At 44.2% G+C, this 24,374-nt stretch overlaps 1 protein-coding gene across 5 annotated transcripts in view; it reads left to right on the plus strand.

The window, feature by feature from the left end:
- The window catches only part of SMYD3 (SET and MYND domain containing 3), a 601,699-nt gene that overhangs the window by 571,824 nt on the left and 5,501 nt on the right, over window positions 1–24,374 (plus strand). For all 5 annotated transcript variants that reach the window (XM_067555238.1, XM_067555239.1, XM_067555240.1 and 2 more), the window contains one exon: window positions 21,209–21,317. In XM_067555238.1, the coding sequence (XP_067411339.1) occupies window positions 21,209–21,317 (109 nt within the window). The remainder of the gene's footprint in view (window positions 1–21,208; window positions 21,318–24,374) is intronic.

Raw genomic sequence — 24,374 nt, forward strand, 5'->3', positions numbered from 1 at the left:
AGCAGGGACCATTTTCTGTGGGTGAGAGAGTAGTTTTGCCTTTAAGGCCTTTCAATTTTTGGCCTCTCTGTTGCGACTACCAAAAAGGGTGTCAGTTTAGTGCCAGTGGTGGTGGTGATTTTTCTGATGTGAATATTTGTCCATTTGGAACTGGTTTAAAATAAATTATATCATAAATGAAAGCATGGAGGAAATTTTCTAGTGCTGTCATATTTCATCTGTCTTGGATTCCTATTTGTAAATGGTAATACAGTCTACATATCTGCTTGCATGGAAGTTTGACCTACCCAACTGTGTGTGCCATGGTGGGAATACCTTTACTATACTATAGTGTGCAGGCAGTAAGCGCACTTCCATGTTCAGAGGTGCAGTAACATTGCATTTTAGTTCATCTCTGTTCATAAACAAATATCACTTAGAAATTAATGCCATACAGTTTAAACAGACTGCTATATCATGCTTGAAACCAGCAGTTTGTAAAAAAATATTCTTTGCAAAATTTACTTGCACCGCTCACATAATTTATGCTTTATCACAACATGTAAAAATGATTATTGCATAAACTAATCAGTCCTTCTGTTTTATTGTAACTAATTAACTGTTCATTGAAAAGTGGGACTGATTCTGATCTCTATAGTTACTACCAATTTTACATTGGTGTAAAATTAGAATTGGGCCATCTTATTTAGCTCAATACATAGCTATAGCAAAATTAGCTAACAATTTTTTAGCAGGAAAAAAAGTCCAATGAAATTATTGTAGCAGTCTCTGTTGGTAGCCACTATAATTAAGGTTGTAAAACATTTTGTTATTAAGTCCCTGCACTTGACTCAGATCTCAGATGCACTAGTTTTACACCTGTTGACTTTATTTGTTTCAGTGGGTTATTCCTTATTTACACTAGTGTGCATGAGAACAGATTCAAATGCCTGTTTTCAAACCCTTATAAATCTTCAAAGAATTCATGTTTTAGAATGAAATTTTCTATGCTTTTTCATCCTGAAACATTTCTGGGTTTTTTTTTTTTAAGTTTGGGGAAACACACTTCATCTATTTCTGAGTTATGGTAGAGTGTAAATTATATTTCACCATTTTAAAAAAAACTTTTAACACTTTAAAGACACAACAGCAGCCACAATGGCTCATGTGTAGAACAGACATGGACACAGATCTCACTGAGGAACAGGTGCTCTTCTCTTTATTTGAAAATAATTGGTTTTGATTTACCAAAAGTATGGTTCCTTTGAAAACTGTACCATCTGAATGCACCATAGAAAATTTCCTTGGTCCAGATTCCAAGCTTAATTACATCCTGTGCAGGGATGTAAATGTCATGAATATGTATGGATGTAAGTCAGTGCAGAATTTGTCCCATAAATATACAGCGACGAATTTAAAGATAGCTTCTTTGGGTATTCATGTGCAGCTAGTTATGGGCTGAAACCTATAAAGTGCTGAGTGCTTTCTGGAAAACACTGGATGCCTTCAATTCTGATTGAGAGAGTTAGAAGCATCTCCTAGGAAATGTTCAAAACTTTGCAGGCTTGGACCTTAAGCATTCATTGGTTGATTCATAGAACTAACAAACTACATTGGAGAAGCCAACAAAGCTTGCAAGCCCCTCTGCAATTGGAATCATTCTTGGTTTCTTTTATTTTTCCTTTCCTTGTTTTTCTTTAAAAATAAAAAAGTAGGGAATTAAAAATTGAGAGCAAAGTTAAATTGACTGGATTCTGGCATTCTTTTGTTTTTGGTGGGGGAGATGAATGGGGAGGGGAATTGCATTTCATGTAACAGAAACTGCAAAACAGGGCTGAGTAAATAGTTAGGAACCTAACCTGAACTATATTTTTTCTGTTGGAGAATATGACTCCTCCGCCCCTTTATAGACCAGGTATAGATTAGCTTATTGAACTGTAACAAAATACAGAGTGCACTAAAACCAGAGCAGAAGAGCTCCATCTGTGGTAATTTTATTGATACACTGGGCCACCTGTGAAGAAGTTTTCCTATGCTTGCCACTCAATGCTGTTCTGCCACTAGCAGTGGGGATGGATCCACCTTGTTCCCACATCTTCTGTTCTTTTGTGAGTGCAATAGCAAAGCAAAATATGGAAGAGAACACCCTGATCTACCTTATGTAGGGGAGTGCTCCTCTGATCAGTGCTCAGCTTTCCACTCAATCCTCAGATTTCAGAAAAGGATTGAACCAATGGTTTGGGAGCAGCATAGCTAGCAGGACTCAGGAGAATGAACCCAAAGGAGGTGCCTTGGGCAGAACTGGGAGAAGGAAGACATGGATCAAGATAAAATGGGTAGCCTCACCAGGGGAGAGAGTGGGAATGAGCAGGACTTGGGAGAGGGAAACTCAAGGTGCATAAAAATGTCAGGAGTTGGGTTGTCTGCACTATGGGGTGAAAGATTAGGAGAAAGGGTGCTTATGGAAAGGGAATGAGAGCACTGGGGAATATAAAACAAGGGCTTGGAGGAGGAACTAGGGGAGGGGATATAGAGCAAACATGATAAAAGGTGGAAGATGGAGAAAGTGGGATGAAAAAACAAGGGAAGGAACAGAAAGTGATGACTAAGGAGATTGGAGAACAAGTGAGTGGCAGATAGGGCAACTGGATGGGATATAGGATAGAGAGAGACCACAGGAGGAAGAAGAACAAAACGAGAGAGAAAAGACAGATCAGGAAAAAGGGGATACAGAAAGTAGTAGAGAAAACTTTGAGAGAAAATAGAAAAGTAGGAGAGATAAATAAGGCGATCTCAGTGATTCATGTGAGTCAGATGGGAAGTACTGCCTCAAGAAGAGCCAGTACATGCATTGGGAGACCTACAGTAAATATTATTATGGGGTAGGGATGCTGGAAGATTTTGGCAGTGAGAGAGTTTAGGTTTGGGCAGGAGATGGTAAAGGAGTGCTTGGCAACTGGGCACCATGATCTTGGAGTACTTCTGTATTCAGGCAACAGCTCACCTGGAGACCTCCCACACAGGATCACTATCATCTCTGATTTAGAAATGTAAACCATCTCTTCTTGTGTGGAAATCAACTGTGAAGAATCATGGGCCAAATATAAGAGAGCTTTTGCTAGCAGAAAAGCTGGTTCTTTAGCTGAGTGGTAAACAGCTAAATTTGTTGGGGAAGCTGGAGTCTAAGTGTCTGGCTCGTTCACTGATTCACCCCTAATAGATTAATGTGTGACTTGTCTACCCACAACCCTCTAATAGAGAAAATGGGGTAGAGAGAATGTGACAAGCTTCGCATTCGTGTGCCTTGGAGTTAGAGGAGACATTGCGTCTTACTTCTGCTTTCTGAAGCACAGAATCTGAAGATGCCTTTTCAAATCTCAATTTATAAAACTGTTCTCAGCTTTGGAAAATGGTGATTTTCCATCCTAAAACAATGTTTAAGTGAGGATAGTCCGTGTTTCCTTTAGGTGGAACAGGAGACTTACATCACCATCTCTGTGTGGTGCAGAAAAAGCTGCAGAGAGAAGAGACCAGTGGCATGACTGCATGATCTGTCCTGTCCACAGACACCACGGAAGCTCTAGCAGTCCTGGCAAAGGTGGCATGGCTTTGGGAGTTCAGAACCGAGGCTGTGATTGGGCAGAGCCAGGGAGCAGCTGATCTCTGTAGTGTGCTCCCCTTAGGAACAGCAGAGTTCTAATCTGAATTCAGTTCAGACAGTAACTCCTCTTTATGCTGTTTGGCCTCATTGGATGGAGTGTCTGGTAAGAGGACATTAACCAGTATTTACATTAGTGTGCATGAGAACAGATTCAAATGCCTGTTTTCAAACCCTTATAAGTCTTCAAGGAATTCATGTTTTAGAATGAAACTTTCTATGCTTTTTCATCCTGAAACGTTTCTGGATTTTTTTTAAGTTTGGGCAAACACACTTCATCTGTAAGTAAGGCTGCTAGGAGAAGTGTGCTGCCAGTGTCAAAGAGGAGGCATGGCCTTCTGCAGGTATGGCCTGGGATCCACAGGACTATTCCCAGCTTTTATCACAGATCTTTGGAAGCAGCAGAGTTTGCAGGCCTCTGACCAGCAAAGCTGTCCAGCCCACTGACTCCTGGAAAGCCAGGGTGGAAGTTGTTGGATCTACCCAAAGTGAATTAAATGGTAAGACTTGCACTGAACTCCATGGATGCTGGATCAGGACCCATGTGTGCAATTTCATAGGATTTCCTGTGCGAGTTATGGCCTCCTATTGTTTTTTCCCTAGCAGGGAAGCATGTGGCCCCATGTTAGATATGGCTACACTATTGATCATTGCATGTCTACTTCCAGAATTCAGCTATGAGTCTGATCCTGAGAGGTGCTGAGCACCTGCAATTTCTCTGCTCCATCCCAGGCCCTACAGTTCCCACAACCAAGTCAGACAGCGGGTGGCTTTTAAAATGAAGCACCTTGTCATTGCATTGTATGTCTGTTCTGCTAACTACAACAGCAACCATTAGACAGAAGGAAGACCATCTAAGTCCTGATGAACTAGATCCTTACATGCTGTACCCTGCACTTTTAAAGACGTTTGCAGTGAGTATTCTGCAAATCCTCCATTTCTCTCCTACCGAATAGACAAATTCAGTAGGTCCCCAGATTCATAGCACAATGGCTTACACAAATGAATTATTCATGCCTTATGTTGCCTATGCAAATATATCTTCTTCTTCGAGTGATTGCTCATGTCCATCCCACTATAGGTGAGGGCACGCCACCGTGCACGGTTCCCAGAACATTTTTCCCCTTAGCAGATCCCGTATGGCCGGCTCTGGTGCCCCCTGGAGTCCCGTGTGCATGCCGCTGTATATGAGGCACTGACGGCCCTACACCCCTTCAGCTCCTTCTTTCCACCTGTGACGGTTGCTGGAACTAGCCTTGCTCTCTGCAAGTTCTATTCCCCTTCCTTGAACTCTTTGTTATTCGAAGTACTTTAGTTAGTTTTAAGTAGTTGTTAAGTAGTGTTACGTGTAGTTAGATAAGAAGTCCCTAAGGGACTTAGAGCGGCCAGGCCATGCCCTGGTTGCCTGGATTTAAGCCATGTGCCTCCTATGGGAAGGCCTTCCCGCTCGGCGATCCCCAGGATCGGTGCCTTAAGTGCCTGGGAGAAGAGCACAGGAAAGACAAGTGTAAGATATGCAGGGCTTTTAAACCGCGGACTCAGAAGGACCGAGAGATCTGGTTAAAAGCCCTGCTTATGGAGGCAGCGCTCTGCCCAGCGTCTGAGCCGTCCCGCTCCACTTCGGCACCAAGCATCACCTTGGTGCAGAGTGCACTGCTGGCACCAAGCAATATCCCCAGTGCCAAAGAAGAAGAGACAGCGTGCAGAGCGTGGACTCTTCCCTGTGCCGTCAGTACGGGCAGGGTCGAGTGTAGAGATGCACCGGCCACAGCCTGTCAAGTCTTCTCCGGTGCCTGCATCTCCGAGCAGGGAGCCTCCCCCGACTCCCAGAAGTGGGAGAGTGACCCTGCCGATGCCGTCGACACCAGAGGCTTTTCAGGCGGCAACAGCCTTGTTGGCTTTGCCTATGCCACCTCGCCCCCCTCGCCCTCCCGCCATGGGAGAAGGGGCTGGTGTCCCGGAGCAAGCCCTCGTTGGATCCCCCCAAAGGGCGGTAGAGATCCCCGATACAGGGAGGAAGATCTCCCGCCAGACGGCCACCGGGGGTAGAGTGAGGATGCTCCCCCAGCAGTCGCTCCAGGTCGGCGGCATTGAGCCGTCCTGCTTCGACTCGGGATGCGGAGTCTCCCTCTCGGCGCTGATATAAGTCCCTGGCACAGGAGGCAGTGCAGGCCAAGAGGCGGCACCAGTCGAGGTCTGCCAGGCGGCGCTCAGACATCTCCTGCTCCAGATCCCCAGCACCGAGGAGTTCACCCGCACCAAGGCGGCGCAGAACCCAGTCGCCATACGAAGACCCCGCACCGCGCAGTCCCCAACGTGGAAGCCGGTCGCCAGAGTCCGGCTCGGCACTGCAGAGTTCAGAGCAGCACTGGTCTCGATCACCAAGGTGCGAGCAGCACCGCAAGTCCTCGGTACCGAGACAGCGCTCCGGTATCTCTAGCTCTTCAGAGCGCACCTCCGTTCGTCGGCACTGCTCACGGCGATGGAGGCAGTCCTCGTCATCCTCCACGTCGGATGTTCTCCACATCTAGTGGCTCGGGGTCCCACAGGGGGGACAGTCGTTGGGACAGCTGATGCCCTCACAAGGTGTCAAAGCAGGTGGCACATCAACCCCGGTTTGGCCCCAGGGACAATGGCCGCAATAATGGCCTTATTGGGTCCCATGGGGCATCCCAATGGGACAGGGGCCCCAATCCATCCTGTCAGCGGGGGTGCAGTCCGTGCCCCCGGCACAGGAGAAGGCCCATAGACACCGCTCCTTGGACGAGGAGTCGGACCCCATGGAGGGACCCTCTATGGTTGCATCCCTTCGGCAGGCAGGACGCGCCTCAACAGTCCTCTTCCTCCTCCCCGGACGAGGCAGTTTCCCTGGACCACATGGCACCACTGGATCACAGCGCACTCAACCACAGCTCAAGCCTCATCTACAGCCTTCCTGGAGAGAGTGCCCCTGCAGGACATCTGCAAAGCCTCCACCTGGTCTTCAGTGCATACCTTCATGTCCCACTACGTCAGCCGTTCTCAACCTTTTTTTCCCCGAGTACCACTCGGGTCAGGTACAGTCAGGTCAAGTACCACTGACCCAAGTACCACTCGGGAAAAAAAAGGGGGGGATGACTTGTGGTGGCGGCGGGGTTTCGCAGTGGCGGCGGGGGGGGACTTGCGGCGGCGGGTTACATGGGGGGAACAATGCCCTCCGCCGAAACCCTTCCGCCGTTTGCCCCTTTTCGGTGGCAGGGTTTCCCAAGGGTGGGTGGGCAGGCACTTCCGGCGGCGGATTCGGCGGCACGGTACGGTTTGCGTACCACCCAGCCTTCTGCTAAGTACCACTGGTGGTACGCGTACCACCGGTTGAGAACCACTGCACTATGCCATCATCCAGCAGGCGAGAGAAGACACGGGATTCGGCAGAGCCGTGCTGTGAGGGCACCTCACCGGTAACTCCTACCCATCTCCAAGGTATTGCTTGTTAGTCACCTATAGTGGAATGGACATGAGCAATCACTTGAAGAAGAAAACAAGGTTACTTACCAGTAACTGATGTTCTTCGAGATGTGTTGCTCCTGTCCATTCCACAACCCACCCCACATCCCCGCTGCCGGAGTTGGCAGAAAGAAGGGACTGAGGGGGAGTAAGGCCGGCTGTGCGTCATATACCGTGGCATGCATGCGGGACTCCAGGGGGCACCAGAGCCAGCCATACGGGATCTGCTAAGGGGAAAAAAGTTCCAGGAACCATGCATGGTGGCGTGCAGTCACCTATAGTGGAATGAACATGAGCAACACATCTTGAAGAACATCAGTTACTGGTAAGTAACCTTGTTATTATTTAGATACTCAGCCCTCCAAGGGTCCAGGTCTGTGACTGATCCCCCCACAAAGCTTGCACTGGCTTCAGTGGGACTTCTGTGTGGAACATTTGTTGAGTTGTGTCCTTCATCTTCCTGTTTCATGCTTCTCTAAACAAATTGTGTATTTATATTTACATCTTGGCCAGGGATACTAACAACCGGGCATCATCAGATATTTAATGGAACATTTGTATATATATTAGAACAACAATATTCCCTTTCAATAGCTCAGACATTAGACAATGATCCTGAATCATAACCGGGATCTGACCCCATCATGATTTTTGGGGTGTTTAAAAGCCAGCTGTGAACCCATCTGGAATGCATAGCATGCAAATGAAATTATGTGTGGAAGCCTACTTGCTGTAGAAAGACGCATGCTGCAAGCAAAGCAGCACTTGTCCAATAAAGTGGAAGATCAATCTTTTAACCCAAAATATTGAAAAATGTATTTTAAATTATATTGTTCTGGAAATGTACACTGTTATTATGTGATCTGGCTATTAACATTGCCTGTGGTGTATCTTGTATGCAGCAAGGCAGATCCTCAGCTATAAAATAACATAGCCCCACGTAAATCAATACATTGAATATTGAAGTCAATGAAGCTACACCAGTTTACATCAGCTGAGGATATAACCCAGGATATTTTGCCATCTGATGGTTTCAGCCATTAGGGACAGTAGCTCACAGACTGTAGCTGGCTATTCATATGAAGTACTATGCCAGGCATGAAATCTTGAAAACTGCTTTACCCTGGAAGAACTGAAATCTTCATTTCATGGATCTAATTCCCACTGAAAAAATCTCCTTTTAGGAGTTTTTTTCCTCTCTTTGTCCTCCCAAGAGATAGAAGCACTCATTAACCAAGGTGTACAGCATACCCAGCTGACATGCCTCTGCTCTAAAAATACTTAGGAATTAGGAGCTGAACATATAATTTCTGATTCCAGACAGACAGCCTAAGAGTTTCTCAGTCTCTTGAACTACTGCACAGCTCCTATTTGCCATGTTGCAACATAGTGGAGTTATCTGGATAAATCTATCCTTTGCATTAATAAGTATTTCAGACAGCACTTTAGAACCCAAGAGGGATTACCAAAGACTAATATTGTGCTTGACAGGTCCCCTTTCTTCCTGTGTGAAGTATGATTTCCCTCCCCCACTTCCTCCACCAGCTTTTTAATTCCCAAAGAATCTTTCAAACAGTTTAGCAGAGAAATTCCATGTGGGCTACGAAGGAAATTTTCTATCCAGCTAAATGACTGCATGCAAGTTAAAGTTCTCCAAATAAGACAGATGGTCTTGTTTAGCCATCTCATTATAATTAAATCGTTCACAAAAGATTTATAATTTCTGATTACTACTGCTGCTTCTGTTTTGAACTTCTATGGCATCTCCCACCACAGGCACTCAAAGCTCTTTACAAACATTAATTCATTAAAACTCATATCAGCCCTATGGGGTAGAGACATATCCTCATTTTAAAGATGGGGAAACTGAGGCATGGAGCGATTAAGACCAAAATATACAAATGTGAGTGACTGAAATTAGGCATCGACATTCCTGTTCAAGCACGTAGGTAATTAAGTGTATGGAAGCGTGTCACAAATGAATACTAATTATTATTAATACTAATCAGTAATGGCATGGGGGAATCCCTGAGTCGTGTAAAGCAAATGTAGCCAGCTCTACACCACCTGCCCTCCACTACACAATGAGAACGTGTTGGGTTGGAAGGGAAGGGGGATGGAGGACTCACCACTACAGATGATGCTCAGCCAACATAGGACTGATGCTGTCAGCACAGTTTAGAGCATTCCTTTGGCCAGCCCCAGGATCAGGGAAGCTTACAGTTGCCTACCCTAGCCCCTCTCAGCTGCCTTGAGAGTGAGATCAGCACAGCTGAGCATTCAGGCCCATGTGTTTTTGTTTATTTGTTTTTATTCAGGGGAGTGGTGTGTTATATCTTTCTTTCTTGAGATGGGGGGTGTGATCATTGGACAGGGTTCATAAGAGTAATTTTCTGTATCAGTAAAAATGCTGGGCTGTCAGTAAAGCAAACCAGTTTGTGGCTATGTTTCAGATATGCAGGTTACACATTGAACTTGTTTCATTGAATATTCTGATAAAAAAAAACCCATTGCAAGAACTATGATTGTTTAATAAAATAAAGAGAAACTAGTTTAGCCACTCTGATATCAAATGACAGCACATCAGGCTTCAGTGCAGCAGGCCGGAGCTTAGCAGCTAATTTGAAACATGGTGGGCAAATTGATTTGGACAAAATAAGAATGTGCTGAACCTTTACCCATCCCTGAAAATGAACACATACCTGGTTTTAGATTTTGGAAACTAACCCCCTCTTCTCTCTCTCTCCATGTTCCTATTCTGTGCAAAATTGCCCACCGATTCCCTTTCCCTCTGCTGTTCCATTCCAACCTCCAGTTCATTCTCTAGCACCCATTTCCTCTACTGAGTTCAGCTTTCCCCACTGTAGACACCCACCAGTTCTCCATCCAATCGTTGTCCACCCCCCTTCTCCTCTTTCTCATGTGGTCTCCTGTTTTATCCAATTCTCAGCTTCCCTCCTTGCTCCCTCTGATTCCTGTTGTCATCCTTGACACATTCTGCCTCAGTCCCACTTCAAACGTTCACCTAAACTAGTTCCTGACATCCTTTCTCACTCCCACTTGACCCTTATCCATTCATGCCCCTCTTCTCCCACTTTTGTCCTACCCAGTCCTAGACTCTTCTTTACACTCCCATTATTGTTCCATCCCTCTGGCTTTCAGTATTTCTAGTGCCAGATCGGTCCAGTCACCACTGTGTTCATTTCAAACTTCCCAGCACTGTGGTGTTTCCCCCTTAGTTAGATTGTAGACTGACTCCCCAAATGACCAATTCTCATGCTCTTAGGCCACACAGATGCTCTCTGCACTCTGGTATGCAACTAATGGTGAAGCCCTAGCTTCTCAGGAAACTTGCAATGAGAAGCTGGCAGAGCTACAGGGGACTGGTAGATTTTGAAAGGAAGCAAGAATGAGAAGCAGGGGTTATAAGAGAGATGAGGCTGGGAGTACCTTAGCTGCTTACAGGATGGGGAAATTAGTCATCCTGGGGTTGGCAGGGCAGTGTGAGGTTAGGTTTGGTTGATTCAACAACTAAGCAACCAAACCAAAATACCATGTGCGTGCAACTACCTAAGACTCCTACTAGTTGAATGGGAGAGGAGAGGCATCTCAATGAGGTGGCATCTTTGCTCTCAGAGAGGGGTCCCAATCTCCCCTTCTTCTGTAACCCTTCATTATTCAGATCCAGAATTGTGCAGGGAAGAACATCACCTGCAGCTCTAGGATCACTAGGAACCAGGTGGTGCCTTCCCCTCTGGACTTGGGGAAAAACTGAAGAGAGGAACCAGCCCAGTCTCTCCAGCCAGAGTTGCTGCAGAAGCAGCCAAAGCAGGACCCGCCGCACATTCCGATAACTTTCTACAGTTTTGACTGGACTTCCTGTGCTGACTGGCTGTTTGCTCCAACTGTCCCCCTCCTCTGCCCTGAGACTCACCTTAGCTTCGCTCCACACCTGCCCCTTCTATCCTCTTTACCCCCTTCGCTGTCCCCTTTGCCCCCCTTCCCTTTCCTCTTCTTTCCATTTATCTGATCCTCTCCTAACAAAACCTACCAGAAAAAAAAATCAAGGAACTAACATGACATTTGTCGCCATCGCATTGTTCACTCTGCTTATGTGTTCTACCCCTTCCTCATCCTGTGTCCGTCTGGTCTGTTTAGACTGTAAACTCTCCAGGGCAGGGACTGTTTGCTACTCTGTGTTTGCACAGTGTCTACACTGTAGGTCCCCATTCTTGGTTGGTCTTTAGGCACAATTGTAATAAATATGAATATGAAACAAAAATAATAATAATAGGCTTCTTAGGCTCTGATCCTGCAATATATAGCACACATGCAGGCTACTGAGCCTGTGCAGAGCCCCACTGACTTCAATTTGCCCATGCGCCCTTGGGACTCTAGCTTGTAAGCTTTCCAAGGCCGGGGCTGTCTCTTTCTTCATGTCTGTGCAATGTCATGAACGGTGGGGCCCCAATCTTGAATAATAATAACTGATGTCAGTGGAGCTATACCAGATTTGCTCAGGTTCATCTGAGATTAGAATCTGTCCATATCTCCAAATGGATATGTGTGTCCAGTTCTTAAAATAACTTTAGTCCATAAAGATTTAGGATTATGGTACATATGATGCTAGAGGAAGCAGAAGTCAATTAAACAATGTCAGGCACACAACCAAGAACACTTCCAGCGATAAACTAATGCAAGTGGAAATTTAAAAGGAGGTGGTAGAAGAAGCAAGCATGAAACTAAGAGCCCTGAGTACTTAAATATTTACAAAGCTGTTTTACTGTGCTGATTTATGTGCTGATCTTATGCATGTGTTTAGTTACATTTTGCAAGCCTCAGAGCTGACATTTGAAATAGCTGTGTATCATCATTTTCTGGAACAAATCTGTTGAACTATTGGAACATCTTTTGTGTAGGCATATCCATTGGGCAAGCTTATTAGAGGAATATGTGCAACATGCAGCTCTTCTGGGAGAAATGTGAACAGGCAGAATACTGTTGGCTTCTTCCAGGCATCCTCATACCCATGTATTGTCAAAAACTGGTGCACAGAAAGGACTACGAAGATGTCTCAGGTATTTGGGAACCAATATATCATCCCCGACAGATGTTTTGATCAAAACAAGTGGTTAAAATTAAGACTCAGGAAGGTATTCACCTGCCAGGGGATTGACATCTAAAGATCATGACTAAGAGGCTAAAGACAATTACACAGAAGCACCTACTTTAAAAAACACTGAGGCTCAAGGAAGCTTTAGAGCCTCAGTCTAGGAAGGATTTTCAGTGATTTATCTGGGCTAAGATACAGTAGGAGCAGAGAAATTTACTGAGAGCTGAAACACAGGAACAGCGTTCCATCTAGTCCACCTTTCTGGCCAAAATTTGATAGTCCATCTGTAAAGGAAGGTTAATTCCGTAGTACAACTAACAGATAAGACGACACTGTAAATGAAGAGTGTTCAGAGACACTGAGATGATGTAAGGATCCATGGGATTGGAACCCTGGTCTGTGGAGCCTGGGATGGTGGACAATCCCCCAGAGGGTGCAGGCAGAGTCATATCCAGGGTACATTGTGGAGATTGGGCACTGAAGGAAGTACCGCCCGTGATGGGGCACCTGTCCCTCACTGGCCAGGAAATGGTTAAGAGGGCCCTTGGAGAGGCCATGTGAAAGGTAGCCAATGGAAATGGGCTGTGTGGCAGCCAATCAGGGCCCAGGAGGCCAGTATAAAAAGGAGCTGCAGAGGCAAGCAAGGACAGTGCCTTCCAGAAGCTCAAAGGGGAAGGACCATCAGCACCCTGGACAGAGCAGTAGCTGGCTGCTGGGACTCTAGCAGAGCTAAAGGCCCTGAAGCAAGGGCAAAGAGAGTACTGGGGCTGTGGGGGAGTGTCCCAGGGAAATCGACAGAGGAGATATGCAGAAAGCTGCCACGTACATAAGGTCCCTGGGCTCAGACCCAGAGTAGTGGGCAGGCCTGGGACTGGTGGCCGGACTGCAGTGGCCACAGCAGGAGGTGGCTAGTAGAATCTGCAGAATCTCTTGGAAGGAGGGAAGTACAGATTGTGACTCAGCCCTCTGGTCAAGTCACAAGAAGGAGGGTCTAGCAGAGACAAGACTGAATGATAGACACAGTGGATAGAGGCGTCTGTCTGACTGAGAGCTGATTCCTCAGATAACCAGCAGGAGGCACCAAGGTGGTGAGGCGGGCCGTGTTACATCCCCCAGGGCCCAGAGTGATAGTACCTTGCAGCCCTCTGATTGGTCAAGTTCACTATTTAACCCTGGGTGGTTAGACAGACTTCTGGCCAGCTGCAACTCCAGAGGGCACCTTGCTTTCTGGTCTCCAACGCTATCCTGACCCTGACTCCTGCCTTCTAATTCCAGCCTAGTACTATCTCTGGTCTCCAGCACCTGACTGTGACCTTGACTCTTGCTTACTGAATCTAGTGATTCCTTGACCCTTGCTCATGTATTACCATCTTGTGGCCATCCTTGATGTGTGGCCACACTGTAGATTATCAATTTATGGGACCGTACCTACAACTGGTGAAAGCCAGCCTGGCTTCACTGAAGTCAGTGGAGCTATGCCAATTTACACCTGCTAAATATGTGGCCCAAATTCTAAAAAATGAGATGTAATTATCTTTATTTCAAAGTAGTTTGTAGCTATGGAAGCAATCAACCCCTTTTTCAGTTGAGCCATGATACTTGCCTGGATAATCCCCTGCAACAGAAGCTGACTGTATGCTTTGTGGAGAAATATTTCCTTTGCTTTGTTCCAAATATATCTGCTGTTAATTTCTTCGACTCCTTGGTGTCCTCATATTATAGGACACCATAAACAAAACAAAACAAAACAAAACAAAAAAAGCAAGAACTGATCCGTTTTAGCTATGTTCATTTTCTGTAATATTGTACCACAATCAAATCCACACAATTCGTCCCCTTTCCAGGCAAAATAATCAGAGCTTTTGTATTCTCTTGTGAGTTTAGCTAGCGCGAGGTTTTTTTTTTTTTTTTAAAAAGAGCATCTAAACCCACTATTATTTCTGATGCTTTATAATTTAAAACAGGTTAATAGATTTGCACTATTTTCTGTAAATCAATTTGCATGGCTAATATTTGCACCTCTGTTTTCACTCTGATATAATTTAAAACTCAGAGGATTTATAAACCCTGAAATGAGGGTTTATAATGGAAATGTTAAAAGATCTTTTAATTTGGTGACACTAAGGGGTAGTGCTACACATGGTTTTAATTTGTTCTCTGTCTCTTAGTATAAGTTAAGTAAACACGACAGCATAGAAGACATGAAGCAGTTTTAGAATCTCTAGCACCAGAGAAGGAATTAAGAGGGGGCAACCAGGCTGCAGGAAATATAGTGAGCAGAAGGCAGGGGTACCAGCATCAGCCTTCTGAAGGAAATGTATTATCTAAACAAGCTTGACCTTATTTTCTGTTTGGACTTGATCTTGATTTCTTTGACTACATTCATTATTCAGATGATTTCAGGAAAATAGTTCACCAAATTTCAGCCTGTGGGTTGTTTCAAACTCTTCGCAACTATTTGCTCTTTGTTACAAAAAGTGTGTGATTGGTCACCTAATTCACATAAGATTTTTTTTTCTGCTCCTTAACTGGATGGCTGAAACTTCTTAAACAAGAGAATTGAGTAACATTTTCAGCACAGATTTGAGGACAAATAAATTATTTGTGCTAAAATTCATTAAACATGTGGTATTTTTTATCATTTCCACAAATGAATCAGTGGTTGGCTGAATACTCAAACAACAAATTCTATGACCCCAAGAATAAATGTAGACTGAACTATATTCAGTCATCTATTCAAAGGCCAGAAGGGACCATTATGATCATCCAGTGTGACCTCCTACACAACATGGGCCATAGACTTTCACTTGGTAATTCTGCATCAAGACCAGTAACTTGAGGTTGAAGTAGAACATAAGTGGAAATTCTCTATTCACAGAAAATAGTCTTAACTCACTTTTTTTTTTTAATTCAACCAACCAGTTCTAGTGCTTGTAACATAATTTAACTAGCCCTGTGCAAAAGCATTGCTCAATAGCTAGTGTAGAAATGGCACTGGTCTGGAGTGTAGAAACAGTCTCTTCACCAGTCTATTGCCTGGAGAGTTACAGCAAGTGACATATTCAAAGTTTGGGAAAAAATATGCAGGGAAATATTTTTGAAACTGGATTAAAACATTTTGCTTTGTACTTGAAATGGTAAAAGTCTAAGGACAGAATATAATTGTCCAGGTTCCCCTGTGAAAGCCCTCAAAAGCAGTGCTGACTAACATGTTTATAGTGTTGGTGTTTGGGAAGGTGGGCTCAGGATTATCTCCTTTTTCAAAGTCTTATTCTTTCTAGCTTTTTTCTCTCTCCATTTTACTCTTAACTACATCACATTTATCACTGTGGATCAGATAAGATTAAACTCTTTCAGGATTTGACATTCCCCTAACCCTCTATGTGGCAGGCCTGTCATTTTGGAGTAGCAGACTGAATCCTTCACCTGGAGGAGTGCTGATATGCTCCAGCTGCCCTGAAACGTTTATTGTCCATTTTATTCCCCTATCACACTTTCTTGCTGAAACAATCAGACCAGTAGTGAACAATTTAATGCAGGCATCACCCTATTTTTTAATCTTTCCCAAACTTGACCTCTGTAGATTAGAAGTGTGAAATTGGCCCCTTGGCACCAGGAGCCAGGATTTCCTAGTGCTAATTGCTAGTATAATGTCTGAGTGACATGCCTAACAACTCTCACCAGCACTCAGAAGGAATGAAAGGGAAAATATCACAGGATTTTTTGCCTTTTAAAATCTCCCACATAATGAAGCAATGAATGGTGACTTGCTGCTATATTACCATAGCACCTAGAGGTCCCAATCTCCCCCCTGTGCTAGGCACTATACAAGTACAGAAAAGAGAGAGTCCACTGCCCTGAAAAGATGGGAAACTGAGGCCCAGAGAAATGAAGTGATCTGTCTCAGGTCTCAATAGGAAATCTCTGGCAGAGCCAAGCCTTGAATCTAGATCCCCTGATTGAGTTCTGAGCCAGTGTTTTAACCACAGGACCATGTTTCCTGAATGCAGAATGTCTGAGTCTTGTTTATCCAAAGGTCATTTTACACAAATCTGGCAGTGCAAAAGGGCCTTAACACGATTTTAAATACAATTTATGCCCATGAAAGCCTCTTTACACTGCAATAGTGATGTAAAGCAGCCTTAGTGGAAATGAAAATCGGGCCCAGAGCCTTCAGTTTAGAAACTCTTGTGCCAAATCCTGAACTTCTTTTTGTCCTTTTAATGGGACTTTTGCCTAAGTAGGAAATTCAGGATTTGGTGCTACTGAATCATGGATCAAAATTCTCCTTCATCAAGAAACATTAGTTACCCACCTCAGAAATTATTTTCCTCGGTCCTTCGGTTGACAATTTGCTGTGCTCCTCCTGCTGATAATTTGTATCATGTTAATAAAACGGATAGCGTCCTGGGTGTTGGCTCTACTAAAATGTGAATTATAACGTAACTAAATGGCAAATCGGACACAAGTAATATCTACAGCAATTTTCACTTTCGTTCTCCATCCATCTCACTCAGCCATTTAAAAGCCTAACATTGCAGTTGAGTTGCCCTGCCCCCAAGCTGTCAGTCTACCGTGTCCACTTTGAAAGCTCTGCCTTTTCCTGATGTCAAGTTATCGATTTCAGACATCAAGGAAAGAGAATGCTGATTCAGGGCTGGCAGAGGGGCATGGTTCTCCACAGATGGTCATACATGTCCTTCTTGATCCCTGAGGATTCCTGCCTTGTGGCCATCATCCTTCTGGCTGAGGAGGACAGGCTGGAACCGGTCAATGTCTCTCACTTATTTTGAACAGTTCCTGGCATTCATTTTTTCTAGCTGATGAGCACATTGCTTCAGTCCCCTAACAGCCAGAAAAGCAAGAGACTAGGATGGCGAAGCGAATGGGTCTTCCACAGGGCAGAGGATTATCACAGGGCCACTACTAAGTCAGCAATGTAGCAGCCTATTTCATAATATTTGTACGAAGGGAGGGGAGAAATAAAATAGAAAGTGAAGGAAGAGGAGTGGTAGAAAACAGGAGGAGTAGGAAAGAAGATCAAGAAAAAGAACAGTAAAGCTAGAGTAAAAGAAGATAAAACAGCGGGGAGGGGGAGCTAAAGTACAAGATGAAGATGTACACTGGAGACAGTGTAATTTTGTGACAATGATCTTGGCATTCATTAACTTCTCCAACAGCAAATCAATTATTAGACACGCATTTTCCACTTTACGTGTGTTACATCCCTTTGGAGTGCAATTAAAAGGCTGACCATAGGCACAAGTCGGGCAAGCTTGGGCGCCTACGTTTTGTGAATGGACCATGGACTCGCTATGACTTGGCAACACAGTCTGAATGGCTTGATCTTTTCTCTCCAGCAACAGCATCAAGAGTGCCTGGAAAGAACTGAATCTCACTGCTGGATTCCCTACTCTGGATTCAGGACTGGAAGGGGAGTTTCATCTACTCAGTTTCTTCTATCCTCTTCTACAGCTTGGGTTCCCATCATTCATAATGCCAGCCCTACAGAACTGCCATTAGTGTTAATAGACGCTTCAGGCACCCACTGAGGGGAGACCATATCCCTGGCTGTCAGAACAACCTGTAGCCAGGGTTCCATTCCACAGAACAACTGGTAGGACACTATTGTCATCTTCAGTCCACAACCCTCAATGGCTACTAAATGTCCTCTCTCCATATGCCATCGTCACGGGTCACCTCAAAATACTGATGTCCTGCAAGACAAGAAACTAGTGCACAGATGTGGCTCTAGACACATGAAGTCATGTAGAAATGGGATGTGGAGACAAGAAGGAAAGAAAGATGCAATAGGGACAAGGAGTTAAATGTATTGACCGGACAGGATCCATGGTGGGCTGGAAATTAGTTTGGCTTTCAGGATGCTCTGAGTCCAGAGTATCAGCTGGTATAAATTGGCATAATACAGCAGTTGGAGCTCTGGCCCCTAATATTTCATAAAACCATATAGAAACTACATTGACAGTGTACATGGCTCTTGAGTTTAGTAAGCACATTTTATAAATGATTAAATTAAAAACAGCAGCATCAGCACTCACTTCCACTGGTTATTCTCAATACAAATATGAAAAGAGCAGTCTCCTGAATGTGGGCAATAGACCAACTGGAACAAACATCTCCTCAAGGGAATGGTCAGCAACAGTGACCGTTTTTGAGTTCAACAATTCTCATACAGCAGGGGTATTATTTCATGCGAACCATTAACACTGAGGATGCATGTCTAATCGGTGGCGTGATGTTAGAAGACCTAGAAAACTGAGAATTTACACAAGCTAAATAGGCTACGTTTCACCACAAAGAAGCATAAAAAGTCATAAAGGGTCTGAATGGTGAGAGAGTAAGTGCCAGATTGTGATGGGCCCTGCACTAGTGCACTAGGTGGGGAAGATGATGCAAGGAGCTTTCCCTCATCCCTTACACAGGGGCCAGCCCCAGTGCATTGCTCCATGCTACCCCCCACAAAGACAGAGAGGAGAGGTGTGACTCGGCTCCCTTCCCTGAACATCAGGGTACAGCCACACAGCATTTTGGAGTGAGCCTCCCAGCCTGGGTTCACAAACTTGGGGTAGTGGGGCTCGTGCTGGCTCTAAAAATAGCTGAATAGACCGTGTTTTGAAGTTGCGGCTTGGATTGGCGCTCAGGCACTGAAGCTTAGGGAAATGGGGTAGGGTCCAGGGCCCAAGCTCCAGCTTCCAAGCATTGTCGACATAGCTGTTTTTTAGAGTGCTAGAGCGAGCCCCGCTAGCCCAAGTCTTTCAGAACCAGGCTGGGAGGCACACTCCAAACTATTGATGGACGCTCCAGGGAGAGATGGCCCCAGCTGGCCACCATTTTACCCCGTCCCCCAGTGTAGCAATCATGCTGACGTACGAATGGTGGGAGAGAGGCATACAATCACATGTGTACCATTTATATAGCTATTAGGTGGTTTTACAAAGATATTGTAAATACTTGCCAACTAACCATGTCTGCCCCTGCAGTCATCACTACTGAAGTTACTATTACTCCTCTGGAATCACACTAGAATCTGGCCTAGTCAACTTCTATTACATTACTCTCTGCCCCCCCTCCCAACCCCTCCAGTGTAACTGGGGATGACTGTCCCCGTGCCAACAGATATAACAACCAAAACTGAAAACTAAAAATAAACTCACTAGTTATTTTCAAGTGCTCAACGTAATTGTCTATTCAGAGCCATGGATTCTTTAAATCCTTGACTGACATAGTCACTAGCTACTGACACAACTACTGCTTTTTTTCTCTTTTTCTTCACTGTAGTCTAGTGGTTCTCAGTCCCTTTTGATCAAAGGAAAGGCCAAAGAAATCATTCTGCAATCTAACGTATCCGCACAATCCTTTGATGGAGATTTTGAAGGCATGGGATAGTGTTTTTTGGCCATTTTAAGGATGAATTGGCTTTTGCTGTTTAGAGGGAGGCTTGCTGGGTGAAGAGGCTGTTGCTGCTGCCACAAATCCATATTGTGTGGGTTACCTATGTATCTTTGTATATTTTCACTGCAGCTTTTTGGAATAAGCTGAAACTTACATGATGTTTACATTTCCATACTCTATTTGGAAGTTGTAATGAGGGAACCTTCTACTTCATTGCTATTGGAACAGTTGCTTATTATTTACTCAAGCCTGGATTTTCAGCAAAGAGTGAAAGGGGGGAGGTAATTTATTTCCTGCACCTCCTAATTGTTCCTGCACATCCTACTTGTTCAAATCATTTAATTGTTTATCACGTTATTTATTTTACTTTCCCAAGACACTGGGCTTAAGTCTCCTCTCACCTACACTGGTGTAAATCAGGAGTAAATCTGCTGAAGTCAGTGGAGTCCCATAGGTGTAAGGATAGGGAAGTGAAAAGAGAATCTGGTACACCGTTTTGAAAATGTTGCTACTGAATTGAAAAGAGGACATGCCTCTTCCTAGGGACTTTTTAGTCACTTCCTCTTCCAATGATTATACGTAGAAAGAACTTTTAAGAGTTCGTTATTGGTGTAATAGAGGAAATGGATTCATATTGATCAAATGTGACACTTACCCTTGCTGAATCATGCTAATTTGGTCCTTAATCTACAATGTACATGATTATCTAATAACGATATGCTCTGCAATTTTGGAAACGCAGAATAGTTGTCGTACAATATTGACATTTCCACAGTATACTGAAGGTAATTAATGATACAATTGCATTACTTGTATTCCCTGTTCTAAATACAAGGGGGCATGAATCACGATTCTACTTTCATCTACATTAATGTAAGTCAGGAGTAATTCCTGGAGACTTGTCCTTGTGTAAAACTAGTATACGTGAGAGCATTTTTGAGAGAGTAAATACATCCTACGTGCTCTAGATCCCTTGTCGAGACAGTACCCAGCCCTGTGACAAGAAGCTTTCTGAAACATATTCTCTTCCATATTCTATTTTATGGGTGGGGAATGCACAAGCTGCTCTCAAAATCAGCACACTCTAAATTTTGTCATAAGGTTCCCATGCATTTCCCCTCCTGTGGACTTGCCCTGATTCCCACAACTTAGATGCATGAGCAATCCAGGATTGGGCTCCACGTTCAAACTTCCCTTTGAATATGAAATTGCATTGGTGGTATTGAGACTGAAAGACTCTCTTTCGGCTCTCTCTTTTTTTTTCTTTTAACACCAACTACAGTAAATGCGATTGTATTATCCAGCAGTAGTGTATGAGATAATCCCACCACGTCACTTTCTAACAGGATAATGTAAAAGGCATTCCACAGAGACAGAGAATAATAATTTGTTAATTCCCCACCGTATTTCATGCTTCTCAGTAGTGCAGCTAATTTTCTCCGAGTACTTTATTAAAATTCACAATGATTTTGCAGTCCCACCTTAATAGCTCTCCACTGAGGCAGTGACTGTGAAGGTGAGAGCTGACAGAGTGACTATACTTTTCTCCCTCTTGTCCACAGACTGTATTATTCCGGCTTTCATCCTTTGAGGGCTGTCCAGATGATGAGAGTGGGCAAATTGCAGTATAGTCAAGACATGTTTCCTCAAGCTCTGGAGACCTTGAAGCAGGTCAGTGTTTCTTATTGTGTTCCTCCCCTCCCTTATTCTCCATGAATCCTCCATGTATTCCTCCCCTTCCAGCTCTGACTGCACCTTACTCTTCTGAATACCGTTCCCCAGTCTTTCTCTCAGTGCCAACTCCCCGGGCAGTAACTGTAGACTGTGAGGATGGGTCATTGTTACTTTCAGTGTTTCAAGTGCAGTTCTCCTTTAATATTTAATTTTTAATTACTAGTCAGTAACTTGTCGGTGCTATTAATCACTCCCTACCCTTGAATGGAAAACAGGTACTAAATCGAAGAAGGGTAAAAATATTTCAGTGCCTTATACTGTTCTTCCTCCTTCTTAGTACATCTGATTATGCCCCGAGTTGTGCCGTGCTGGAGAGGGTGTAAGGGGTAAAAAGAAGGAGAAATAAATGGCCAAATGCTCTCCTTTTCCTCCTATGGGGAAGCAAAAGTGGGTGTGATTCCAATGGGAAATGTAGAAGGATAGTTACAGTTGCGCTGCCATCCCCACCCTCCCTGCTCCCAAACTGAGGCCCTTCTCCCCATTTCCACAGGGTCAGGGCTCTGTGAGTTGGGAGGGGAGCTCAGTTTGTTTTAACACTTGAATTTTCTTACAAGCCTCCCTTCAAATCAATGAGCAGCTTTTGTTGGTCCCTGCTATTTTTTTATCATTCAGATTCTTTCTCTCACTTTGATCTGGTTTGGCAGATGCTTCCTTTCTAGTTATATTCCAGTTTTAAGTTGTCCCTGTTGTGCCTGAACTGAGTTTATATTCCAGAGGGGTAGCCGTGTTAGTCTGTATACAGCAAAAACAATGAGAGTCCTGTAGCACTTTAAAGACTAACAAATTTAATTTCAGCAGGCATAAGCTTTCGTGGGCTGCAAACCACTTCGTCAGATGCCCTAAAAGGTTCTTATCTTAATACAAAAGAGCAATACAAAATGTCTCACATTCAGATGATGGTTACTGAAACAAATGAGTACAAGCTACACAGAATGAGGTGGGTTGGGGAGCCAGGATGGCCATATGATTAAGGAGATATAGCTTCTTCCTAGCTAAGGTACTTATATGGCCCCATCACCCTAGTATCTGAGCACCTCATAACCTTTAATGTGTTTATCCTCTCAAGTGAGATAGGGAAGCACTATTATCCATTTTTTAAATAGGTAGGGAATTGAGGCATAGAGAGGTGAAGTGAACTGCCCAAGGTCACACAGGAAGTCTCTGGTAGAACAAGGAATTGAAGACAGCTCTCCAAAGTCCCAGGCCAGTGCCCTAACCACTGAACCCACCTTCTTTACCAAGGGTTCTGTTCCTTGCTCAGCCACAGACTTCCTATGTGATCTTGGGCAAGTAACTTCACTTCTCTGTGCCTCAGTTCCCCATTTGTAAGATGTACAGTATGAAACAAGCACCAAACAACACCTTTGCACAGATGAAGCTGGTAGCCACTGATATCAATGCAAGCAAAATCAGGCTTAGCATATTTAATGGTCACCTGTTGATGGCTCTTGAAGGCAACGGAACTGCACTGATGAAACGAGAAAGAGTTTGTGCCGTTCTTGTTCACAAGATGTGGTATGATTCTGTACTCCCTGAATTTCAAGATGCAGATGCACTAAGATTGTTTTGTCACTTTCTCCTCCCCTTCTCTCAGATGGTCCAAATAAATGGTCTTGATTTCATTCTCAGTTCCATGAGAGTAAATGAGAGCATGCTATGGCCCAAGATATAAATTTGTTATTTTATTTCTTTTCCATTTATCTTTTATATTTGTTTAGCTGTGATAAAATTGAGCCACTTAAGATGTGTATCCTTCAACGCAGACATTCTCTGTGTTGTAGTCCCATTACTTAATATCCATACACTATATGTGTAATTTAGTATTTTATATTCTTTGCAGATTGATTGAGGTTTAACAACTGATTATGAATGTATGTTGAATAGTTAATAACTTCCATGTAGTAGTATTTAATGTGATGTCTGTCTTAGCAAGTCTTGGTAAGTTATATCCTCACTTGATAGGTTTAAATTAGATTGTGTCCAATTGTGGTTATTAAAAAAGCTGAGGAGAAAGTAATCAATTCTGGTCCCTTTCGTTATTCAGAAGTGAGCCATATGGCTGTCAGGTGTAAGCTAATACGCATTGCCATTTCCCCTATGATGACGATAGCTTGCAAACACATGCAGTTCAGTGTTCAGGAGATGGAGTGAGTCCTCGGTGCGAGTTCAGATTTCATAGATGGGCGTACATACATTTTGCCTTGTATTAGTTTTTTTGATTCTCTTATGTTATTGCAGAAACCTAGGTAGAATTGTTCATCTGGAGAATCCCAGTACAACTTACTGAACACCCTTATTCAGATGACCAAAGTGGTGTTTGGGGAGTTTAGTTGCTTTAAACTATGTTACCTGTTTGGGATCAGCTTGCCACTGTACAATCTGCCCTGGGTAAGGGGTGGCACATAGCTATGTTTCTCTAGGAACTGACGAGAGAGGGAACAGTGAATCATAGAATCACAATTTCCAGCCTTGTTCCCCTTTTTCATTTGTAATCTGCTACTGATCTTCACCTTAGCTAATTACTTCCCCATCCCTGCCAGCTGAGCTGCTGTGCTGGCTTGTGCATTGAGGAGGCCAAAGCTGAGCCTCCACCCATTCCCCAGATTGCCTGATCCCGTCTCACCCACCTGCATGAAAGTGGGGAGACTGGTCTCCCCTGCTCTGTGACCTGTGGTAATGCAGGTAGCCTATGAAGGGGACTAACGGGCTGCCTCATGCCACCTTGTTTCCCTGTGCAGCATCATAAGGGCAGGTCACATCCTGCTCTTAGTTTGAGCCAAGTTCTGACCCCCTTTTAGACTAACTGCATGGGACAGTACCCATGTAAATCAGAGTAGAATTTGGCTTCTTATGCTATATCCATCCCTGGTGTAACTCAGATAAAGTCATAGATTTGGCCCTTTGTAGTTAGATGTGTTAGAGTCCCTCCCTGTGATCAGGAGCAGGAACTATCAGCTGCTACGCTCCATTCCTCTGTTTAATGCATTCCAACAC

The sequence above is a fragment of the Emydura macquarii genome, unplaced genomic scaffold (genome assembly GCF_026122565.2).
Source record: "Emydura macquarii macquarii isolate MOO-44397 ecotype Brisbane River unplaced genomic scaffold, CSIRO-AGI_Emac_v2 contig_1597, whole genome shotgun sequence".
NCBI classification, from domain to species: domain Eukaryota; kingdom Metazoa; phylum Chordata; order Testudines; family Chelidae; genus Emydura; species Emydura macquarii.